This window comes from Salvelinus alpinus, chromosome 29, assembly GCF_045679555.1.
Source record: "Salvelinus alpinus chromosome 29, SLU_Salpinus.1, whole genome shotgun sequence".
NCBI lineage: Eukaryota > Metazoa > Chordata > Actinopteri > Salmoniformes > Salmonidae > Salvelinus > Salvelinus alpinus.
The window spans coordinates 19,667,458-19,686,047 of record NC_092114.1 but is presented as its reverse complement, the minus strand read 5'-3'; the positions used below and the strand labels follow the sequence as shown (position 1 = coordinate 19,686,047).

The 18,590-nt window shown below is 43.7% G+C and overlaps 1 protein-coding gene across 3 annotated transcripts in view; it reads left to right on the top strand.

Annotated features, from left to right (window-relative positions):
• Positions 1–18,590, top strand: part of LOC139559275 (TBC1 domain family member 5-like) — a 47,274-nt gene that overhangs the window by 3,868 nt on the left and 24,816 nt on the right. Inside the window, exons 2-14 of one of the 3 annotated variants that reach the window (XM_071375109.1) lie at positions 6,553–6,606; positions 6,737–6,782; positions 7,750–7,871; positions 9,914–9,965; positions 10,130–10,238; positions 10,319–10,408; positions 10,541–10,615; positions 11,829–11,896; positions 12,043–12,145; positions 12,607–12,695; positions 12,810–12,860; positions 13,462–13,531; positions 15,012–15,184. In XM_071375109.1, coding sequence (XP_071231210.1) covers positions 7,769–7,871; positions 9,914–9,965; positions 10,130–10,238; positions 10,319–10,408; positions 10,541–10,615; positions 11,829–11,896; positions 12,043–12,145; positions 12,607–12,695; positions 12,810–12,860; positions 13,462–13,531; positions 15,012–15,184 — 983 coding nt within the window. In that variant the 5' untranslated portion in view covers positions 6,553–6,606; positions 6,737–6,782; positions 7,750–7,768. The remainder of the gene's footprint in view (positions 1–6,552; positions 6,607–6,736; positions 6,783–7,749; positions 7,872–9,913; positions 9,966–10,129; positions 10,239–10,318; positions 10,409–10,540; positions 10,616–11,828; positions 11,897–12,042; positions 12,146–12,606; positions 12,696–12,809; positions 12,861–13,461; positions 13,532–15,011; positions 15,185–18,590) is intronic. The other 2 variants (XM_071375108.1, XM_071375110.1) reach the window with 2 other exon arrangements.

Sequence of the window (18,590 nt, the reverse complement as noted above, 5' to 3'; positions counted from 1 at the left end):
TCAACAGTCTGTAGAACCTTGTCTGATGCCTCTACTGTGAAGTGGGGCCGAAGGAGACAGGAATTAGTCAGGTCTGCCATGAGGTGACCATGCTCTGACCATGCGCGTTCACACGAGAGGGAGCTCTGTTCCATCGCACATCTGTAGTCAATGGTATTCTCCGATTCGAACGTTATTCAAGATTTATGTTAAAAACATTCTAAAGATTGATTCAATACATGTTTCTACTGACTGTTACGGAACTTTTTGACATTTCGTCTGCTTTTAGTGAACGCGTTTCCAGACTTTGGATTTGTTTACCAAACATGCTAACAAAAATAGCTATTTGGACATAAATAATGTACATTACCAAACAAAACAAACATTTCTTGTGGAAATGGGAGTCCTGGGATTGCATTACGACGAAGATCAGCAAAGGTAAGTGAAGATTTATAATACTATTTATGAGTTTTGTTGACTGCACAATTTGGCGGGTAACTGTATGGCTTCCTTTTGTGGCTGAACGCTGTTCTCAAATTATTGTGCTTTTGCCGTAAAGCTTTTTGAAATCTGACACAGCGGTTGCATTAACTTCTCTAGGGTAGGGGGCAGCATTTTCACATTTGGATGAAAAGCATACACAAATTCAACTGCCAGTTACTCATCCCCAGGAGATAAGATATGCATATTATTAGTAGATTTGGATAGAAAACACTCTGACGTTTCTAAAACTGTTTGAATCATGTCTGTGAGTATAACATAACTTATTTAGGAGGCGAAACCCCGAGGACATATCATTCAGATTTTTTTTTTTTTGAGGTCACTGTCTTTTCAATGAGGTTTCATTGGGAAACCAATTTCTAAGTGAATTGCTTGCAGTTCCTACGGCTTCCACTAGATGTCAACAGTCATGAGAAATAGGTTGAGGTTATTCCTTTGTGTAATGAAGAAATACGGCCATCTTGAAGTCGAGGCACTCCAGGTGTCCTGGACATGCGCTTCAATCAAACAGAAGGCGTGCTACATATCGTTTTAATCCTGTATTGAACACATATCATCCTGTCTTCAATTTTATCAATTATTAACGTTAAATACCTAAAGTTTTATTACAAAAGTAGTTTGACATTTTTTGGCAAAGTTTACAGGTAACCTTTGAGATATTTTGTCGTCACGTTTGAGCAAGTTGGAATTGGTGTTTTTCTGGATCAAACGCGCCAAATAAATGGACATTTTGGATATATATATATATATATATATATATATATATATATATATTAGACGGAATTAATCAAACAAAAGGACTATTTGTGATGTTTATGGGACATATTGGAGTGCCAACAACAGAAGCTCGTCAAAGGTAAGGCATGAATTATATTTTTATTTCTGCGTTTTGCGTCGCGCCTGCTGGGTTGAAATGTTTTCTCTTTTGTTTACTATGGTGCTATGCTCAGATAATAGCACCGTATGCTTTCGCTGTAAAGCCTATTTGAAATTGGACACTTTGGTGGGATTAACAACAAGATTACCTTTAAAATGGTATAAGATACATGTATGTTTTGAGGAATTTTAATTATGAGATTTCTGCTTGAATTTGGCACCCTGCACTTTCACTGGCTGTTGTCATATCATCCCATTAATGGGATTGCAGCCATAAGAAGTTAATTAAACATCTAGCTATCTAAACAATTAACCATAATCCCAACTCATACTACCACGCATGAAACTGCAGGTAGCTAAAGATAACCAACTAGGTTCAATGTTAGCTAGCTAGCTAATATTAGGCTAACTAGCAATGCAAATAGATTTTTGAGATACGAATAATATTACTAATCAGATCATACACGTAACGTTAGCTAGTGAGCGAGCCAGCTAACGTTAGCTAGCTAACAGTACGCTTTAACTTGCAATGAAATTGACTTTCTGACAAAATTAGAAATGTATAATATCTGAAAATGTAGCTAGACTCTTCCCTGTCTATGTGGATGACCGCTTCTCTGTCATGGATGCCGTAGTTGCCATTTGTTTGCAAATGTAATCCGGAGACGTATGTTTTATACAACAGCCTCCTGTGTTCTCTTTTCGAGACTCCACATTTGGCAATCATCTCTCAGCTTCCACTGATTTAAAAACTCGGTCAACTTGTTCGTAACAACCACTGTTGATCACTGTTTCTTCTGACGACAGTGATGGGAAGACTACAGTGTCTGGTTCAATGAAATGTTTTTACCTAAAATCAGGGATTTCGTCGTGATTCATTTTCAGCATGAAACGATCGTCAAGTAGTCCATCACAACGTTTTCCCACTGATCTTTGTCTATAGTGCTATTAACTTCAGGGCAGCAATGGAGCACATTTTTTTTCAGTTCTTAATGATATCTTAAAAAAACAAAAAACACGTTAGAGGATTATCCACACGTACTGAGCAGCTCATGTTAAAGACAGAAGCACGCTACATGGCAGACAAATCCAAACTCATCTCTTGGCCTGTCCAGGCCATCCATTATCTTAGCCGATCATGGCTAGCGGGAAGGTTCCTGTATTCTTCTGTGGATAAACCAACTAGGCTCTTAATTTAACCATGTTATTTGTATTTACAGATGGCATACACGTTTGTTATTAAGGCACATGAAGGTCACATGTTCCAGAATGCATTTCTGTAAAAAAAAAAAAAAAGCATTTAAAATCACTTAAAATGCCTCTTGTGATGTGCGACTTACGCCCTAGCTTCTTGAAACAGGTTACACTAGGCAGACTGATAGGAAGGTCCTAAACAGGGATGGTCCTTGTGGTGTAGGTTTTGCGTTTCTCAGAGCAAAGGCTAGATGTTACTTGACCTCCTCAGCAAACCACTTGATTGGTTCAGTCTTCAATTTCTCGAACGCAATCTGTATAGACTACATCCACTAAGATGGACCCTCAGTCACATGAAAGTCGTAGTCTTCTATACTAGCACTGAAGTACCCTGCTCTTTCTGTTGTTCCTCAGTGTATTCTGCTGTTGTCTCCAGTGTTGTCAGAATTCAGAATGTCCAGTTTATCTGCTGTTCTACAGCAACATAATCAGACTGAATGAAAGCAGAAGAAGGTCTTTATGGCTCTGGGCAGAAACTACACAGCCTCTCTGTCTAGCTCAGTTTATATCCAATTTGTTTTCTACCATTTCAGGTCTTCCAAGTCCTCAATCTTTCTTTTAATTGGAGTGGAGAGGGAGGGAGAGGGACTTCACCTTCACAGCAGGCATGAAGTGATGTGCTGTTTACAGTAAAGAGGAAGTGAATCATTATGTTGGTCTATTAATCTCCCTGAGGGAATGAAAGTGTAGCTTTATGTATTTCACTTGCATTTCTCATTTTATTTTGTAAGGCGTTTGTCTAATTTAGCTATCTGTTTCTGTAATGTGTTGTCATACGCTGTACAAACGACTACATAAGGCTAATCATTGTTTCTGGGCTGCTGGCTGGGATCATGTAGAGGTCAGGACGAGGACTCTAATGTGTGTCGTAATAATGTCTGTTAATGGCTCAGACTATCCTCATTCCCCAATGTCTGGATCGTATTCATTAGTGCACACTGTAGCAAAACATTTTTGCAATGGAAAAACAACAAGTTCTTCTTATTGGACAAGTTCAGGTTTCCCTGTTTCTGTCCGTTTTGTTACGTTTGGTACCTAGTGGATACGGCAAAGTTTTCCCCACAAAAGTGGGATTTAGTGGGCCTTGTTTCAGTATGCTAAATCACAGGCAAGTATCTAATTCCAGGACATGCTTGTAGATAGCAATGTAAAGTTATTTACCCATTGGTTTATGAATGTCTTCCGTTATGTATTTATTTGATTACATAAAAGATGAATGTGGTGAACTATTGAAGTATCTTCTTGTGGTATGCAGTAGTTAATTTGCGTTGATTATTGCACTGAGAAGTTTGTCGTTATTGTTACAGAAAAGGAGTTGACGCTGAAATATAACTTGAGAATAGATCATGATAGTTCTAAGCAAAATATCCCACAAGACCTAGAATTGCCTTCATGTGTATCCCACAACAAAGGTTCACTGTTATAAGCAAACCTTTCTTTGATGAATTTAAGCTAATTTCCTGGGCTTAACTTCCCATGGTAAATTCCGGAAAGTTTCTGACCCTTTGCAACCCTAGTTATAGTTCATAAAAACCAACTTGTAAGTCGCTCTGGATAAGAGCGTCTGCTAAATGACTTAAATGTAAATGTAAATAAAAGGAAATCAGTGAATTTAAATAAATCAATTAGGCCCTAATCTATGGATTTCACGTAACTGGGAATACAGATATGCATCTGTTGGTCACGTATACTTAAAAAAAAAATATAATATGTAAAGGCGTGGATCAGAACTAGTCAGTATCTGGTGTGACCACCATACACGCTGTCTACTAGCTGCTCGGTACAGTTAACCTGGGATTGATCCATGAAGAGCACACTTCTCCAGTGGCCATTGATGGTGAGCATTTTCCCGCTGAGGTCGGGGCCCTACATTCTAGAACAGTCAGGTCAAGACCCTGTGAGGACGACCAGCACACACATGAGCTTCCCTGAGACTGTTTCTGATAGTTTGTGCAGAAATTCTTTGGTTGTGCCAACCCAGTTTCACCAGCTGTCCGGGCAGCTTGTCTCAGACGATCCCGCAGGTGAAGAAGCTGGATGTGGAGGTCCTGGGCTGGCGTGGTTACACGTGGTTGAGATGCCGGTTGTTTGTACTGTCATTCTCAAAAGTCATTGGAGGCGGCTTAGAGAAATGAACATTCAATTCTCTGGCAACAGCTCTGCTGGACATTCCTGCATGCCAATTGCACTCTCCCTCAACTTGAGGCATTATGTTGCGTTACAAAACTGCACATTTTAGGTTGGCCTTTTTATTGTCCCCAGCATAATTTGCAGCTGTGTAATGATCATGCTGTTTAATCAGCTACTTGATATGATATGCCACACCTGTCAGGTGGATGAATTATCTTGGGAAAGGAGAAACGTTCACTAGCAGGGATGTGAACACATTTGTGCACAATTTGAGAGAAATAAGCTTTTTGATCTTTTATTTCAGCTCATGAAACAACACTTTTTACATGCATTTATATTTTTGTTCAGTATAGTTGTTCAATTTCTAAATATTGAGATTGGAACCCCCCCCCCCCCCCCCCCCCCCCTTTAATAATGGTTTGGTTGGTCTCTATTGGGCCATTGAAGATGAAGACAGTCATCTTACATGATTAGAGGACCTTGAGATGCTGGAACTGCTGCACTGCTAGTAGCTTCTGTTACATGTTCTGATTCTTCTGTAAAAATCCAATTGACATGAAACGTACACAGCCCGTGACCTGACAGTGGGCAGTCATAGAGTTTGAGGAACTAGACGATCAGGCACGTCTGAAACACGTCAAACAATTTTCATAATCCATTCTAGTTCAAAATGAGGAAACGCAACCCATTATTATTTACCTATTCACAGCATCTCTCATTGGAGATTAGTTCTAATTATTTAATGGGATAATGCCTTTTTAAAAGGGTTAGAAAAAAGCCCTGAAATGACTTAAAGAAGGCATTAGTCTTTGTGAAGAACAGATGTTGCCGAGGCAAACGGGAGCATGCATTATGCATATAAAATGATTTATTTTGGTAGCGTGCACGGCTGATTTATCGAAGCCCCGTTCCATGCGCCTCGTTAATGGGTTTAAGGAGATGCCTTTTGTAAAGGTGATTTCCATAATTAATAAAGGGACATACATAATGCGCTGCTGCAGTGGAAGGAGGCATGCGTTATGTAGGCTAGGTCTAACGTGTGTACACACCAACACATTGATAACCTGCGAGGCCTATCATGATAAAGAACACACAGGAGGACTTGTTTAACCTAAATAAGATAAACAGGGTTTATTGAGGATGATATAAAATGTTGGTGTCTTTTGATGAAAGACATGTTGTGGTTTAGGCTAGTTCTGGAATAGAACTGCTCGATGGCCTATCGTATTATGTGAAACGTCATGATTTTTCTCTTTTGGTACTGTAGGACTTAGTCTGATTTCCATGGCGTTGTAGTGTCAATATTTGTCACATCTCCCACATAGCGCTGTCAATGTGAACATTCCCTGGGCTATCCTTGTTCCCTACTTTCTCCATGGAAGTGGTTGTTTTTGTGCACAAGTCACTCTCTGATTAGTATGTTTTCATTTGCATACACATTGTCATGTCAATTTACATAATGTTATTTTCCACTTCTTGTTCTTGTCCAATCTGTTTTGTTAGTGTAGGTTGTCAGCAATGTTTGAAAGCCACTCAGCACACATTACAGTAGTCTAAACTCCATGCAGCAACGAACTCAGACATCAGATCTATCAGTTCCTTCTTCACTATTGTCTTGTTGAATTCCCTTCTAGTATTGTCTTGTTGAATTCCCTTCTAGTATTGTCTTGTTGAATTCCCTTCACTAGTGTCGTGTTGAATTCCCTTGGTGTGATCTCAGTACCCAGGGATAGAGAAAAATACTAAGACTGCTTTTTTTGATCTTTGATTTCTCTTTTTGTCCTGCATGTCCCTCTGTGTTGTTTCTCTCAGATAAACCTTCATCTGTCGTGAGTCTAAGCTGAGGAGAAACACATTGTTGTGACTGTAAGTACTGACATGGAACAAAGACAAAAAAGCCTAGGCCTGAAGCTTAATTGGATAAGAATATTCCCATTTTATACTGTTCTGTTTTTAATTGCTCAACTAAACTTCCTCCCACTCTTTCTATTATCAGATAAATCCTCCTGTTCTTGCTCTGTGGTGTGTTCAGTTACTCTATGGTATATATTTTTTTTTACTGCTGCAGTCATCTGTTTTTTTTCTGGATTAAAAAGGGGCTTAGGTGGTGGGCGTGGTAGGGGGTATGGCAATGGGTGTAATTTTAGAACATTTTATCTTGGTGTTTTAGCATTTTTAAACACATTTCCTGCAATTCTCAGTTTCTCCTTGGAGCAGAGATATATTTTTGCAGTTTTAAGGTTTTGCCATTCAGCTGACAGAAAATGTAGCAGTTTTAAAGCTAATTTCCAGGGATTCTACACATTCTGCCATGGAGCTGAGATAATTTGTAAAGATATAATTTCCTGCAGTTCTATGCATTTTGCCATAGCTAATGCTGTGTTCTTTTGCTCAAAGGGAAACTTCACAAGTTTTCAACTTCATAGTCATCTCCAGCACCAGCTCAACATATGTGAAAATTATGCGTTTTTATGTATGTAGTAGAAAAGATGGAGGAAGATGAGCGTTTTTAATGACATCATCAGTGTGCATCATGTGATTTTTGACCAATTGTGAGTAGGCATTGCCTACTAATTGGTTGATGTCATTGGAAACACTTAACTTTCTTTTATATTTTTTACTACAAAATATAGAAACGTGCCATTTCACATATGTTGATGTTGGGCTGGTGCTGAAGCTGAGCAATTGTGAAATTTCCGTTTAACAAAATCAATACTATTAAATCGTTTTGGTAAAGTTCTATTCCCTGACTGTCTAGATTTTATTTTGATGACTATTAGTGCTCAAAGATTATTTTTTTATCAAAATGCTATACTGTAGGTCTATAATCTTTTCTACATACTTTATCTAGTTTTAGTCATTTAAGTTTACACAAAGCGTTTTTTTGTTTGTTTGGACTTAGGCGGCCTGCCCAAGGCTTTCTATGGTAGAAAAATCCCTGCATCCTACTCTCGTTCTTGTTCTGTGGTACACGGGTAGTTCTAACCCCTCCTGTTATTCTCATCACAGGTTCTGTTGGGTGGTGGTCATGCAGCACCCTAACTTTGAGACCCACCACCCTCTCCAGCCAGAGGGAGAGCAGGAGACTGGTTTTGACCCGCTCCACAACTTAAACCGGAATCTCAGCCGTGGTGAGTCGACATTTACAACCCATTCATTAAGGATTTATTAACATGTTATAAGTCTTATCATCTCGGAGGCTTAATTAAGCTCTTCTGAATATGAAAAGTTAATATCTAGTAATGTGGGGAAAAGTCGATAGTTACTTCTGTATGATAGTATATCGATATGACACCTAGTATAGATTAGTAAAATATATACAGTACCACTCAAGTTTGGACACACCTACACATTCAAGGGTTTTTCTTTATTTTTACTTTTTTCTACATTGTAAACTCAGCAGAAAAAGAAACGTCCTCTCACTGTCAACTGTGTTTATTTTCAGCAAACTTAACATGTGTAAATATTTGTATGAACATAACAAGATTCAACAACTGAGACATAAACTGATCAAGTTCCACAGACATGTGACTAACAGAAATTGAATAATGTGTCTCTGAACAAAGAGGGGGTCAAAATCAAAAGTAAGTAAGTATCTGGTGTGGCCACCAGCTGCATTAAGTACTGCAGTGCATCTCCTCCTCATGGATTGCACCAGATTTGCCAGTTCTTGCTGTGAGATGTTACCCCACTCTTCCACCAAGGCACCTGCAAGTTTCCGGACATTTCTGGGGGGGAATGGCCCTAGCCCTCACCCTCCGACCCAACAGGTCCCCAGACGTGCTCAATGGGATTGAGATCTGGGCTCTTCGCTGGCCATGGCAGAACACTGACATTCCTGTCTTGCAGGAAATCATGCACAGAACGAGCAATATGGCTGGTGGAAATGTTATGCTGGAGGTCATGTCAAGATGAGCCTGCAGGAAGGGTACCACATGAGGGAGGAGGATGTCTTTCCTGTAACGTACAGCGTTGAGATTGCCTGCAATGACAACAAGCTCAGTCCGATGATGCTGTGACACACCGCCCCAGATGATGACGGACCCTCCACCTCCAAATTGATCCCGCTCCAGAGTACAGGCCTCGGTGTAACGCTCATTCCTTCAACGATAAACGTGAATCACCCCTGGTGAGACAAAACCATGACTTGTCAGTGAAGAGCACTTTTTGCCAGTCCTGTCTGGTCCAGCGACGGTGGGTTTGTCCCCATAGGAGACGACGTTGCCGATGATGTAAGGTAAGCCCTCACCAGACAACAGGCCTACAAGCCCTCATTCCAGCCTCTGTCCACAATATGCTGAGAGTCTGAGCACTGATGGAGGGATTTTTCGTTCCTGGTGTAACTCGGGCAGTTGTTGCCGTCCTGTACCTGTCCCGCAGGTGTGATGTTTGGATGTACCGATCCTGTGCAGGTGTTACATGTGGTCTGCAACTGCGAGGGCGATCAGCTGTCCGTTCTGTCTCCCTGTAGCGCTGTCTTAGGCGTTTCACAGTATGGACCTTGCAATGTATTGCCTTGTCCACATCTGCAGTCCTCATGCCTGCTTGCAGCATGCCTAAGGCACGTTCACACAGATGAGCAGGGACCCTGGGCATCTTTCTTTTTGTTTTTCAGAGTCAGTAGAAAGGCCTCTTTAGTGTCCTAAGTTTTCATAAGTGTGACCTTAATTGCGACCTTAATTGCCTACCGTCTGTAAGCTATTAGTGTCTTAACGACCGTTCCACAGGTGCATGTTCATTAATTGTTTATGGGTCATTGAACAATCATGGGAAACCGTGTTTAACTTCTCTATGGTAGGTGAGACGCTAACGTCCCACCAGGCCAACATCCAGTGAAACTGCAGAGAGCTAACATTCTAAATACACCATTCGTTATATTCTTGTAAATACATGTATCTGACATCATTTAAAAGATAAACCCTTTACAATGAAGATCTGAGAAGTTAATTGGATTTCACGAATTCTCTTTGAAAGACAGGGTCCTGAAAAAGGGACGTTTCTGTTTTTGCTGAGTTTATAAGAAAACATGCCTTCGTCAGAAAAGGGTGCATTGATCAAGTATTCAAACATCCATTATGTTGGAGCTGAGCTTCACTGTTCCACATCATTGGTGTCTATAGCGCCTTCTAGTGGCTGCATGTTTAATGCTTTTCATAAAATGTGTGTTTAACAGGAGGATCTCTGGATAGTAGCACTTTGTCTGAGTCCACTTTCCTCTCCTACAGGTAATGTGTGTGTGTGTGTGTGTGTCTGTGATTTATGTTTTGGTCCACGTCACAGCCAGATCTAATTCTCTGCTTATTCCATATTAGATTAAATCAAATTGGAGAGGGCTGAAAACTCACTAAAACCTCTTCTCATCTCTCTCATTACCGCCCTCCCTCTAAAGGAAAGAATGGGATGACTTGTTTCTGAACAGTAATTACCTGACCAGGATCCGGCAGGCAGGCATCAACGGTCGATTGCGGAGCAGCCGATTCCGCAGTGTGTGCTGGAAGGTAAATCAGTCACAGACAAACATGGCTCTTGGGTGTCTGAAGGTAGTTCTACCATGTGAGTCCTGTGTGTTGTCTTCTAGTTGTACCTGGAGGTCCTTCCTGAGGATAAGAGTCAATGGATCAACAAGACCAAGGAGTTACGATCCCAGTACGAGAAGATCAAAGAGACAGTGAGTTGGTGTGTGTGTCATGCGTTCACTTGTTCCTGTGCCTGCTCGTTTGGGTGAGCATCAACTCCTACTTTTTACTCTGTCTGTGTGTGTGTGTGTGTGCCAGCCACTGACTGCCTCTCCTCCTCTCAGCACATCACCAACCCCCGTAAGGCTGCAGGCCAGCAGGACTTGGTGGTCAACAACCCACTCTCACAGGACGAGGGGGTAGGTGTAGCCTCATAGTCTCTCTAGATACAACTCCTTATCCAGAACAGTGGGAATGTAAACATCTAAATAACTCTATCACAGGACTAAGGGGGTGTCCCTGTTGTAAATACCTACTTATTATAATACCTTTATGATGATATGTATACAGGTAACTGACAAAATAATGTAAAGCCGGATATAAAGTAGATTGCTTCCACACAGGTGTGTTTCCTGAGTTAACTAAGCAATTAACATCCCATCATGTTTAAGGTCATAAAAATGCTGGATATTATTTAGGCTACCATGGCCATGGCTATAGGATGAAAATGCCCCAACCCACATGGCACAAGATGTGCCTGAATGGTTTGTTGAGCATGAAAACTATGTAAGCCATATGCCGTGGGCATCTGAGTCACCAGATCTCAACCCAATTGAACACTTAGGTTTTCCACCTCCATCATCAACATTTCTCGTGGACGAATGGTGTCATATCTCTACGATAGAGGTCCAGACACTTGTAGAATCTAGATGCATTAAAGCTGTTCTGGCTCGTTGTGGCCCAACACCCTATTAAGACACTTTATGTTGGGGTTTCCTTTATTTTGTAATTTACCTATATGTCCTTGTATTGACCCCAATGGGGAATGGGAACCGTGTACAACATGTCACCTAACAGAACAAACTCTGAAGCTAGATGGGGGGCGATCAATTCACAGATGGTGTCCAGGGCACAGCTGGGAGCTGAGGGGGGTCGGTAGCAGTGAGAGACTTATTTCTGGAGAGATTAATTTTTAAAATTAGAAGTTCGAACTGTTTGGGCATAGACCTGGAAAGTATGACAGCACTTAGATTGCAACTCCTCCCCCTTTGGCAGTTCTATCTTGACGGAAAGTGTTATAGTTGGGTATGGATATCTCAGAATTTTTGGTGGCCTTCCTAAGCCAGGATTCAGACACGGCAAGGACATCAGGGTTGGCAGAGTGTGCTAAAGCAGTGAGTAAAACAAACTTAGGGAGGAGGCTTCTGATGTTGACATGCATGAAACCAAGGCTTTTTCGATCACAGAAGTCAACAAATGAGGGTGCCTGGGGACATGCAAGGCCTGGGTTTACCTCCACATCACCCGAGGAACAAAGGAGTAGTAGGATGAGGGTGCGGCTAAAGGCTATCAAAACTGGTCGGCTAAAGGCTATCAAAAATATGTCACTGTGTTCTCCTCCCTCCTGTCCAGAGCCTGTGGAACAAGTTCTTCCAGGACAACGAGTTGAGAGGGATGATCAAACAGGACGTTATGAGAACGTGAGTCTGATTTAACATCTTAACTGTTAACCAGAGCTGTATTTAAAGGTTTAACAGACTGTCATTCTCATATCTACTGTACACCTATGAAATAAACACCATCTCTCCTCTCTCCCCCTCTTCTCTTCTCTCTATTCTGTCTGTAGGTTTCCTGAGATGCGTTACTTCCAAGAGGAGGACGTAAGGACCAAGCTGACAGACATCTTGTTCTGTTACGCCCGAGAGAATGAGCAGTTACTGTACAAACAGGTACCATTCCAGCATTAGTTAAGATTTCTAGAGGCACACACAGTGTTAGATATGCCACTAGGCAGGCTAATGCACCCCATAGACTAGACAGTGTACTGTCTTCATAGTCCTACAGACGGTGAGAGGACGATGACCAGTCAGTGTTCTAACAGGAAGTGACACACGTCTAGCCACTGGGTAATGAAGTTTAATGATACCGGTCAATACTGATAACACACCTCATGCATCACCCTGAAAGAAACAGGCCATTCGCGCTCTCTCGCTCCTCTCTCTCCTTTCTCTCGCAATACAGATAACACACCTCATGCATCACGCTGAGAGAAACGGGCCATGTTCGTGCTCTCTCTCGCGCGCGCTGTCTCTCTCTCGCGCGCGCTGTCTCTCTCTCGCGCGCGCTGTCTCTCTCTCGCGCGCGCTGTCTCGTGCTCTCTCACTCTCTCTATCCCCCTCTCTTTCTGTAGGGAATGCATGAGTTGTTGGCTCCTATTGTGTTCGTCCTACACTGTGACTATCAGGCCTTTCAGCACGCCAGCGAGACCGCGCACCCCAGGTCAGTCACACCTGCACTCCTCCTCCACATCGACTTCCTTTCAGTTTAACCCTATCCTGTCCATTCCTCCAAATTGGTCTGTGTTGATCTAATGCTTTTGTCTTTGGTCCACAGTGAGGAGATGATGTCTCTACTGAATCCTATGTTCCAGGAGCATGATGCCTAGTGAGTTAAATATTCATTCCATATTCTCCTACATTCTTCACATCCTACGTCAGGGATGGCCAACCTGCCCCCCTTTTGTCGGCCCGTGGACTAATTTCACTATTTTATTATAATAATATAATAATTATTTTTATATAAATATATATTTTAGGAACTCCGTCAGGGTCTCAACGTACTATTGAGAGTTAGAGTAGTACAATACACAAGGTGCAATTTTGAAATTTGGTTGTGCATCCGCAGTCACTAAATTAGCAAGTGTCAGCTAAATGTTTTTTGATTAGATAGCTGGCTGCTTGACTAACTTACCAAACTTGAATTATGGGTGGGGTCCATTGATCATCATTTACCTCAACCCTATGGCAAAATGTGTAGAACTGAATGAAATTAACTTAAACACACATTTTGTTTTTATCTTCGCTTTCACGAGAGGGGCTGCTAAAATATTTTGCTCGCGGGGGGGCCTCATGATGAGTTCTGTTTTTTTGTGGCCCCCACCCCCATCAAAGTTACCCCTCCCTGTCCTAGGTGGTGGCAATAATATGGACAAGTCAGAGAGACTTCTAACATGAGACATTCTCCTCTTTGTGTCTTTGTTGTGCAGTGCCATGTTTTCCCAGCTGATGGAGACAGCAGAAGCCTGGTTCTCCAGCTTCCAGAGGGAAGTCAGAAGGGTCAGTAGTAGTACTCCTGGTAATATTCTCTTTAGTTGTAAAACTCACCTGTCAAACACTCCGCCAGTGGCTTAAATGAGCTCAATGGAATACATTTTCTTTACGTTGCATCTATAACAATGCTGAAGCTTTGTTAGGGATTTAACACATTGTCTCGACACTTGTATCACAAGAAAGAGAAGAGAGCACTTTTATTTTGGTGGTTGTTCCTTTTTTGCGGAATAATTATCATTTAATACAGTTTACAGATTTACAAATTTAAATGCCCTGAAATGAAAGCAACTTCCGAAAATGAATACTCAGATTATAATGATATTATGTCTGATCTCACAAACAATGTAGAGTATTAATAGATCTGGAGCCAGGCGTGTTGATTTTTAATCTGAGGGTATCCTGCTATTGATGCACAACAACAGTAATTATTTTTTACATTTTATTTCACCTTTATTTAACCAGGTAGGCCAGTTGAGAACAAGTTCTCATTTACAACTGCGACCTGGCCAAGATAAAGCAAAGCAGTGTGACACAAACAACAACAGTTACACATGGGATAAACAAACATACAGTTAATAACACAATAGAAAAATCTGTATACAGTGTGCAAATTAAGTAAGGAGGTAAGGCAATAAATAGGCCATAGTGGTGAATTAATGACAATTTAGCAAATTAACACTGGAGTATTGTCTAGGTAGGCCTAGACAGAGCAGGTAGGCCTAGACAGAGCAGGTGAGTGCAGGTAGGCCTAGACAGAGCAGGTAGGCCTAGACAGAGCAGGTGAGTGCAGGTAGACCTAGACAGAGCAGGTAGGCCTAGACAGAGCAGGTAGGCCTAGACAGAGCAGGTAGGCCTAGACAGAGCAGGTAGGCCTAGACAGAGCAGGTAGGCCTAGACAGAGCAGGTAGGCCTAGACAGAGCAGGTAGGCCTAGACAGAGCAGGTAGGCCTAGACAGAGCAGGTGAGTGCAGGTAGGCCTAGACAGAGCAGGTAGGGGTAGACAGAGCAAATGTTTGGTGGTTGCAGCCCTGTTCCACCCCTTTATGTTAACGTATTCATATATGCAAATACACCCAGTGTATTGATGCAAAACGGGCACATATAATTTTCTTTATATAAAAAAGATACTATTATAAAATGTATGTATGAGTGCATTCTAAGAAAGGAAAATTAGAAATTTGACAAATGTAATACTTAAATTCCCACAAATCCCTGAACTCTATTCATTATTTGTCCGTGCCAGTAATTTTTTTTAACCTAATGGATTTAAAACAAATTCAAAAAGTTTGGAGTATCTTTATCCATTGTCCAACTGTTGCATTCATTAGAATTGTTTTTGAACCTAACACTTTTGATGACGTTGCTAATTCTAACGTATTCCAGCATTGTTATGTTCATGTTTTCATGTTATTCCAATGCTGTGACGACGCCGTCTAAACCTCATGTCGGCGACGCCGTCTAAACCTCGTGTTGATGTTCTCCTCAGGGCAAGGAGGAGATGCTGACCAGCATGCCGTTCGCCCGGCCGCAGGACTTGGGGCCGCCTGTTGCCATAGTAACCAAAGTGAACCGCATCCAGGACCAGCTGGTGAAAAAGCACGATGTGGAGCTGCACATGCACGTCAACCGCCTGGAGATCGCCCCGCAGATATACGGCATGTGAGTATCGCCACCTGTGTTTGTGTGTCTGGGTCTAAGTGCATGTGCGTGTCTGTTTAATGTGTGTGCGTGTCTGTTTAATGTGTGTGCGTGTCTGTTTAATGTGTGTGCGTGTCTGTTTAATGTGTGTGCGTGTCTGTTTAATGTGTGTGCGTGTCTGTTTAATGTGTGTGTGCGTGTCTGTTTAATGTGTGTGTGCGTGTCTGTTTAATGTGTGTGTGCGTGTCTGTTTTAATGTGTGTGTGCGTGTCTGTTTTAATGTGTGTGTGCGTGTTTGTTTTAATGTGCGTGTCTGTTTTAGTGTACGTGTCTGTTTTAATGTGTGTGTGCGTGTCTAATGTGTGTGCGCGTGTCTTTATTGTATGTGTGTGATGTGTGTCTGTCCGTGTGTCCGTCCGTCTGTATGGTGTGTGTCCGTCTGTATGGTGTGTGTCCGTCTGTATGGTGTGTGTCCCTCTGTATGGTGTGTGTCCGTCCGTCCCTCTGTATGGTGTGTGTCCGTCTGTATGATGTGTGTGTGTCCGTCTGTATGATGTGTGTGTGTGTGTCCGTCTGTATGATGTGTGTGTGTGTCCGTCTGTATGATGTGTGTGTGTGTCCGTCTGTATGATGTGTGTGTGTGTGTCCGTCTGTATGATGTGTGTGTGTGTGTCCGTCTGTATGGTGTGTGTGTGTGTCCGTCTGTATGATGTGTGTGTGTGTCCGTCTGTATGATGTGTGTCCGTCCGTCTGTATGATTGTGTGTGTGTGTGTCCGTCTGTATGATGTGTGTGTGTGTGTCCGTCTGTATGATGTGTGTGTGTGTCCGTCTGTATGATGTGTGTCCGTCCGTCTGTATGATTGTGTGTGTCCGTCCGCGTGTGTGTCCGTCTGTATGATGTGTGCGTCCGTCTGTATGGTGTATGTGCGTCCGTCTGTATGGTGTGTGTGCGTCCGTCTGTATGGTGTGTGTGCGTCCGTCTGTATGGTGTGTGTGCGTCCGTCTGTATGGTGTGTGTGCGTCCGTCTGTATGGTGTGTGTGTGTGTGCGTCCGTCTGTATGGTGTGTGTGTGTGCGTCCGTCTGTATGGTGTGTGTGTGTGCGTCCGTCTGTATGGTGTGTGTGTGTGCGTCCGTCTGTATGGTGTGTGTGTGTGCGTCCGTCTGTATGGTGTGTGTGTGTGCGTCCGTCTGTATGGTGTGTGTGTGTGCGTCCGTCTGTATGGTGTGTGTGTGTGCGTCCGTCTGTATGGTGTGTGTGTGTGCGTCCGTCTGTATGGTGTGTGTGCGTCCGTCTGTATGGTGTGTGTGCGTCCGTCTGTATGGTGTGTGTGTGTGCGTCCGTCTGTATGGTGTGTGTGTGTGCGTCCGTCTGTATGGTGTGTGTGTGTGCGTCCGTCTGTATGGTGTGTGTGTGTGCGTCCGTCTGTATGGTGTGTGTGTGTGTGTGCGTCCGTCTGTATGGTGTGTGTGTGTGTGCGTCCGTCTGTATGGTGTGTGTGTGTGTGCGTCCGTCTGTATGGTGTGTGTGTGTGCGTCCGTCTGTATGGTGTGTGTGTGTGCGTCCGTCTGTATGGTGTGTGTGTCCGTCCGTCCCTCTGTATGGTGTGTGTGTGTGTCCGTCCGTCCCTCTGTATGATGTGTGTGTGTGTCCGTCCGTCCCTCTGTATGATGTGTGTGTGTCCGTCCGTCACTCTGTATGATGTGTGTGTGTGTCCGTCCGTCCCTCTGTATGATGTGTGTGTGTGTCCGTCCGTCCCTCTGTATGATGTGTGTGTGTCCGTCCGTCCCTCTGTATGGTGTGTGTCCGTCCGTCCCTCTGTATGGTGTGTGTGTGTCCGTCCGTCCCTCTGTATGGTGTGTGTGTGTGCGTCCGTCTGTATGGTGTGTGTCCGTGCGTCCGTCTGTATGGTGTGTGTCCGTGCGTCCGTCTGTATGGTGTGTGTGTGTCCGTCCGTCCCTCTGTATGATGTGTGTGTGTGTCCGTCCGTCCCTCTGTATGATGTGTGTGTGTGTCCGTCCGTCCCTCTGTATGATGTGTGTGTGTCCGTCCGTCCCTCTGTATGATGTGTGTGTGTCCGTCCGTCCCTCTGTATGATGTGTGTGTGTCCGTCCGTCCCTCTGTATGATGTGTGTGTGTCCGTCCGTCCCTCTGTATGATGTGTGTGTGTCTCTCTGTATGATGTGTGTGTGTGTCCCTCTGTATGATGTGTGTGTGTCCGTCCGTCCCTCTGTATGATGTGTGTGTCCGTCCGTCCCTCTGTATGATGTGTGTGTGTCCGTCCGTCCCTCTGTATGATGTGTGTGTCCGTCCGTCCCTCTGTATGATGTGTGTGTCCGTCCGTCCCTCTGTATGATGTGTGTGTGTCCGTCCGTCCCTCTGTATGATGTGTGTGTGTGTGTCCGTCCGTCCCTCTGTATGATGTGTGTGTGTCCGTCCGTCCCTCTGTATGATGTGTGTGTGTGTCCCTCTGTATGATGTGTGTGTGTCCGTCCGTCCGTCTGTATGATTGTGTGTGTGTCCGTCTGTATGATGTGTGTGTCCGTCTGTATGCGGGTGTGTCCGTCTGTATGCGGGTGTGTCCGTCTGTATGCGGGTGTGTCCGTCTGTATGCGGGTGTGTCCGTCTGTATGCGGGTGTGTCCGTCTGTATGTGCGTCCGTCTGTATGTGGGTGTGTCCGTATGTGCGTCCGTCTGTATGGTGTGTGTGCGTCCGTCTGTATGGTGTGTGTGTGTGTGTGTCCGTCTGTATGATGATGTGTGTGTGTCCGTCTGTATGATGGTGTGTCCGTCTGTATGATGGTGTGTCCGTCCGTCTGTATGATGTGTGTGTGTCCGTCCGTCCCTCTGTATGATGTGTGTGTCCGTCCGTCCCTCTGTATGGTGTGTGTGTGTGTCCGTCCGTCCCTCTGTATGATGTGTGTGTGTGTCCGTCCGTCCCTCTGTATGATGTGTGTGTGTCCGTCCGTCCCTCTGTATGATGTGTGTGTGTCCGTCCGTCACTCTGTATGATGTGTGTGTGTGTCCGTCCGTCCCTCTGTATGATGTGTGTGTGTCCGTCCGTCCCTCTGTATGATGTGTGTGTGTCCGTCCGTCCCTCTGTATGGTGTGTGTGTGTGCGTCCGTCTGTAGTGTGTGTGTGTGCGTCCGTCTGTGTGTGTGCGTCCGTCTGTATGGTGTGTGTGTGTGTGCGTCCGTCTGTGTGTGTGTGTGCGTCCGTCTGTATGGTGTGTGTCCGTGCGTCCGTCTGTATGGTGTGTGTCCGTGCGTCCGTCTGTATGGTGTGTGTCCGTGCGTCCGTCTGTATGGTGTGTGTGTGTCCGTCCGTCCCTCTGTATGATGTGTGTGTGTGTCCGTTCGTCCCTCTGTATGATGTGTGTGTGTGTCCGTCCGTCCCTCTGTATGATGTGTGTGTGTCCGTCCGTC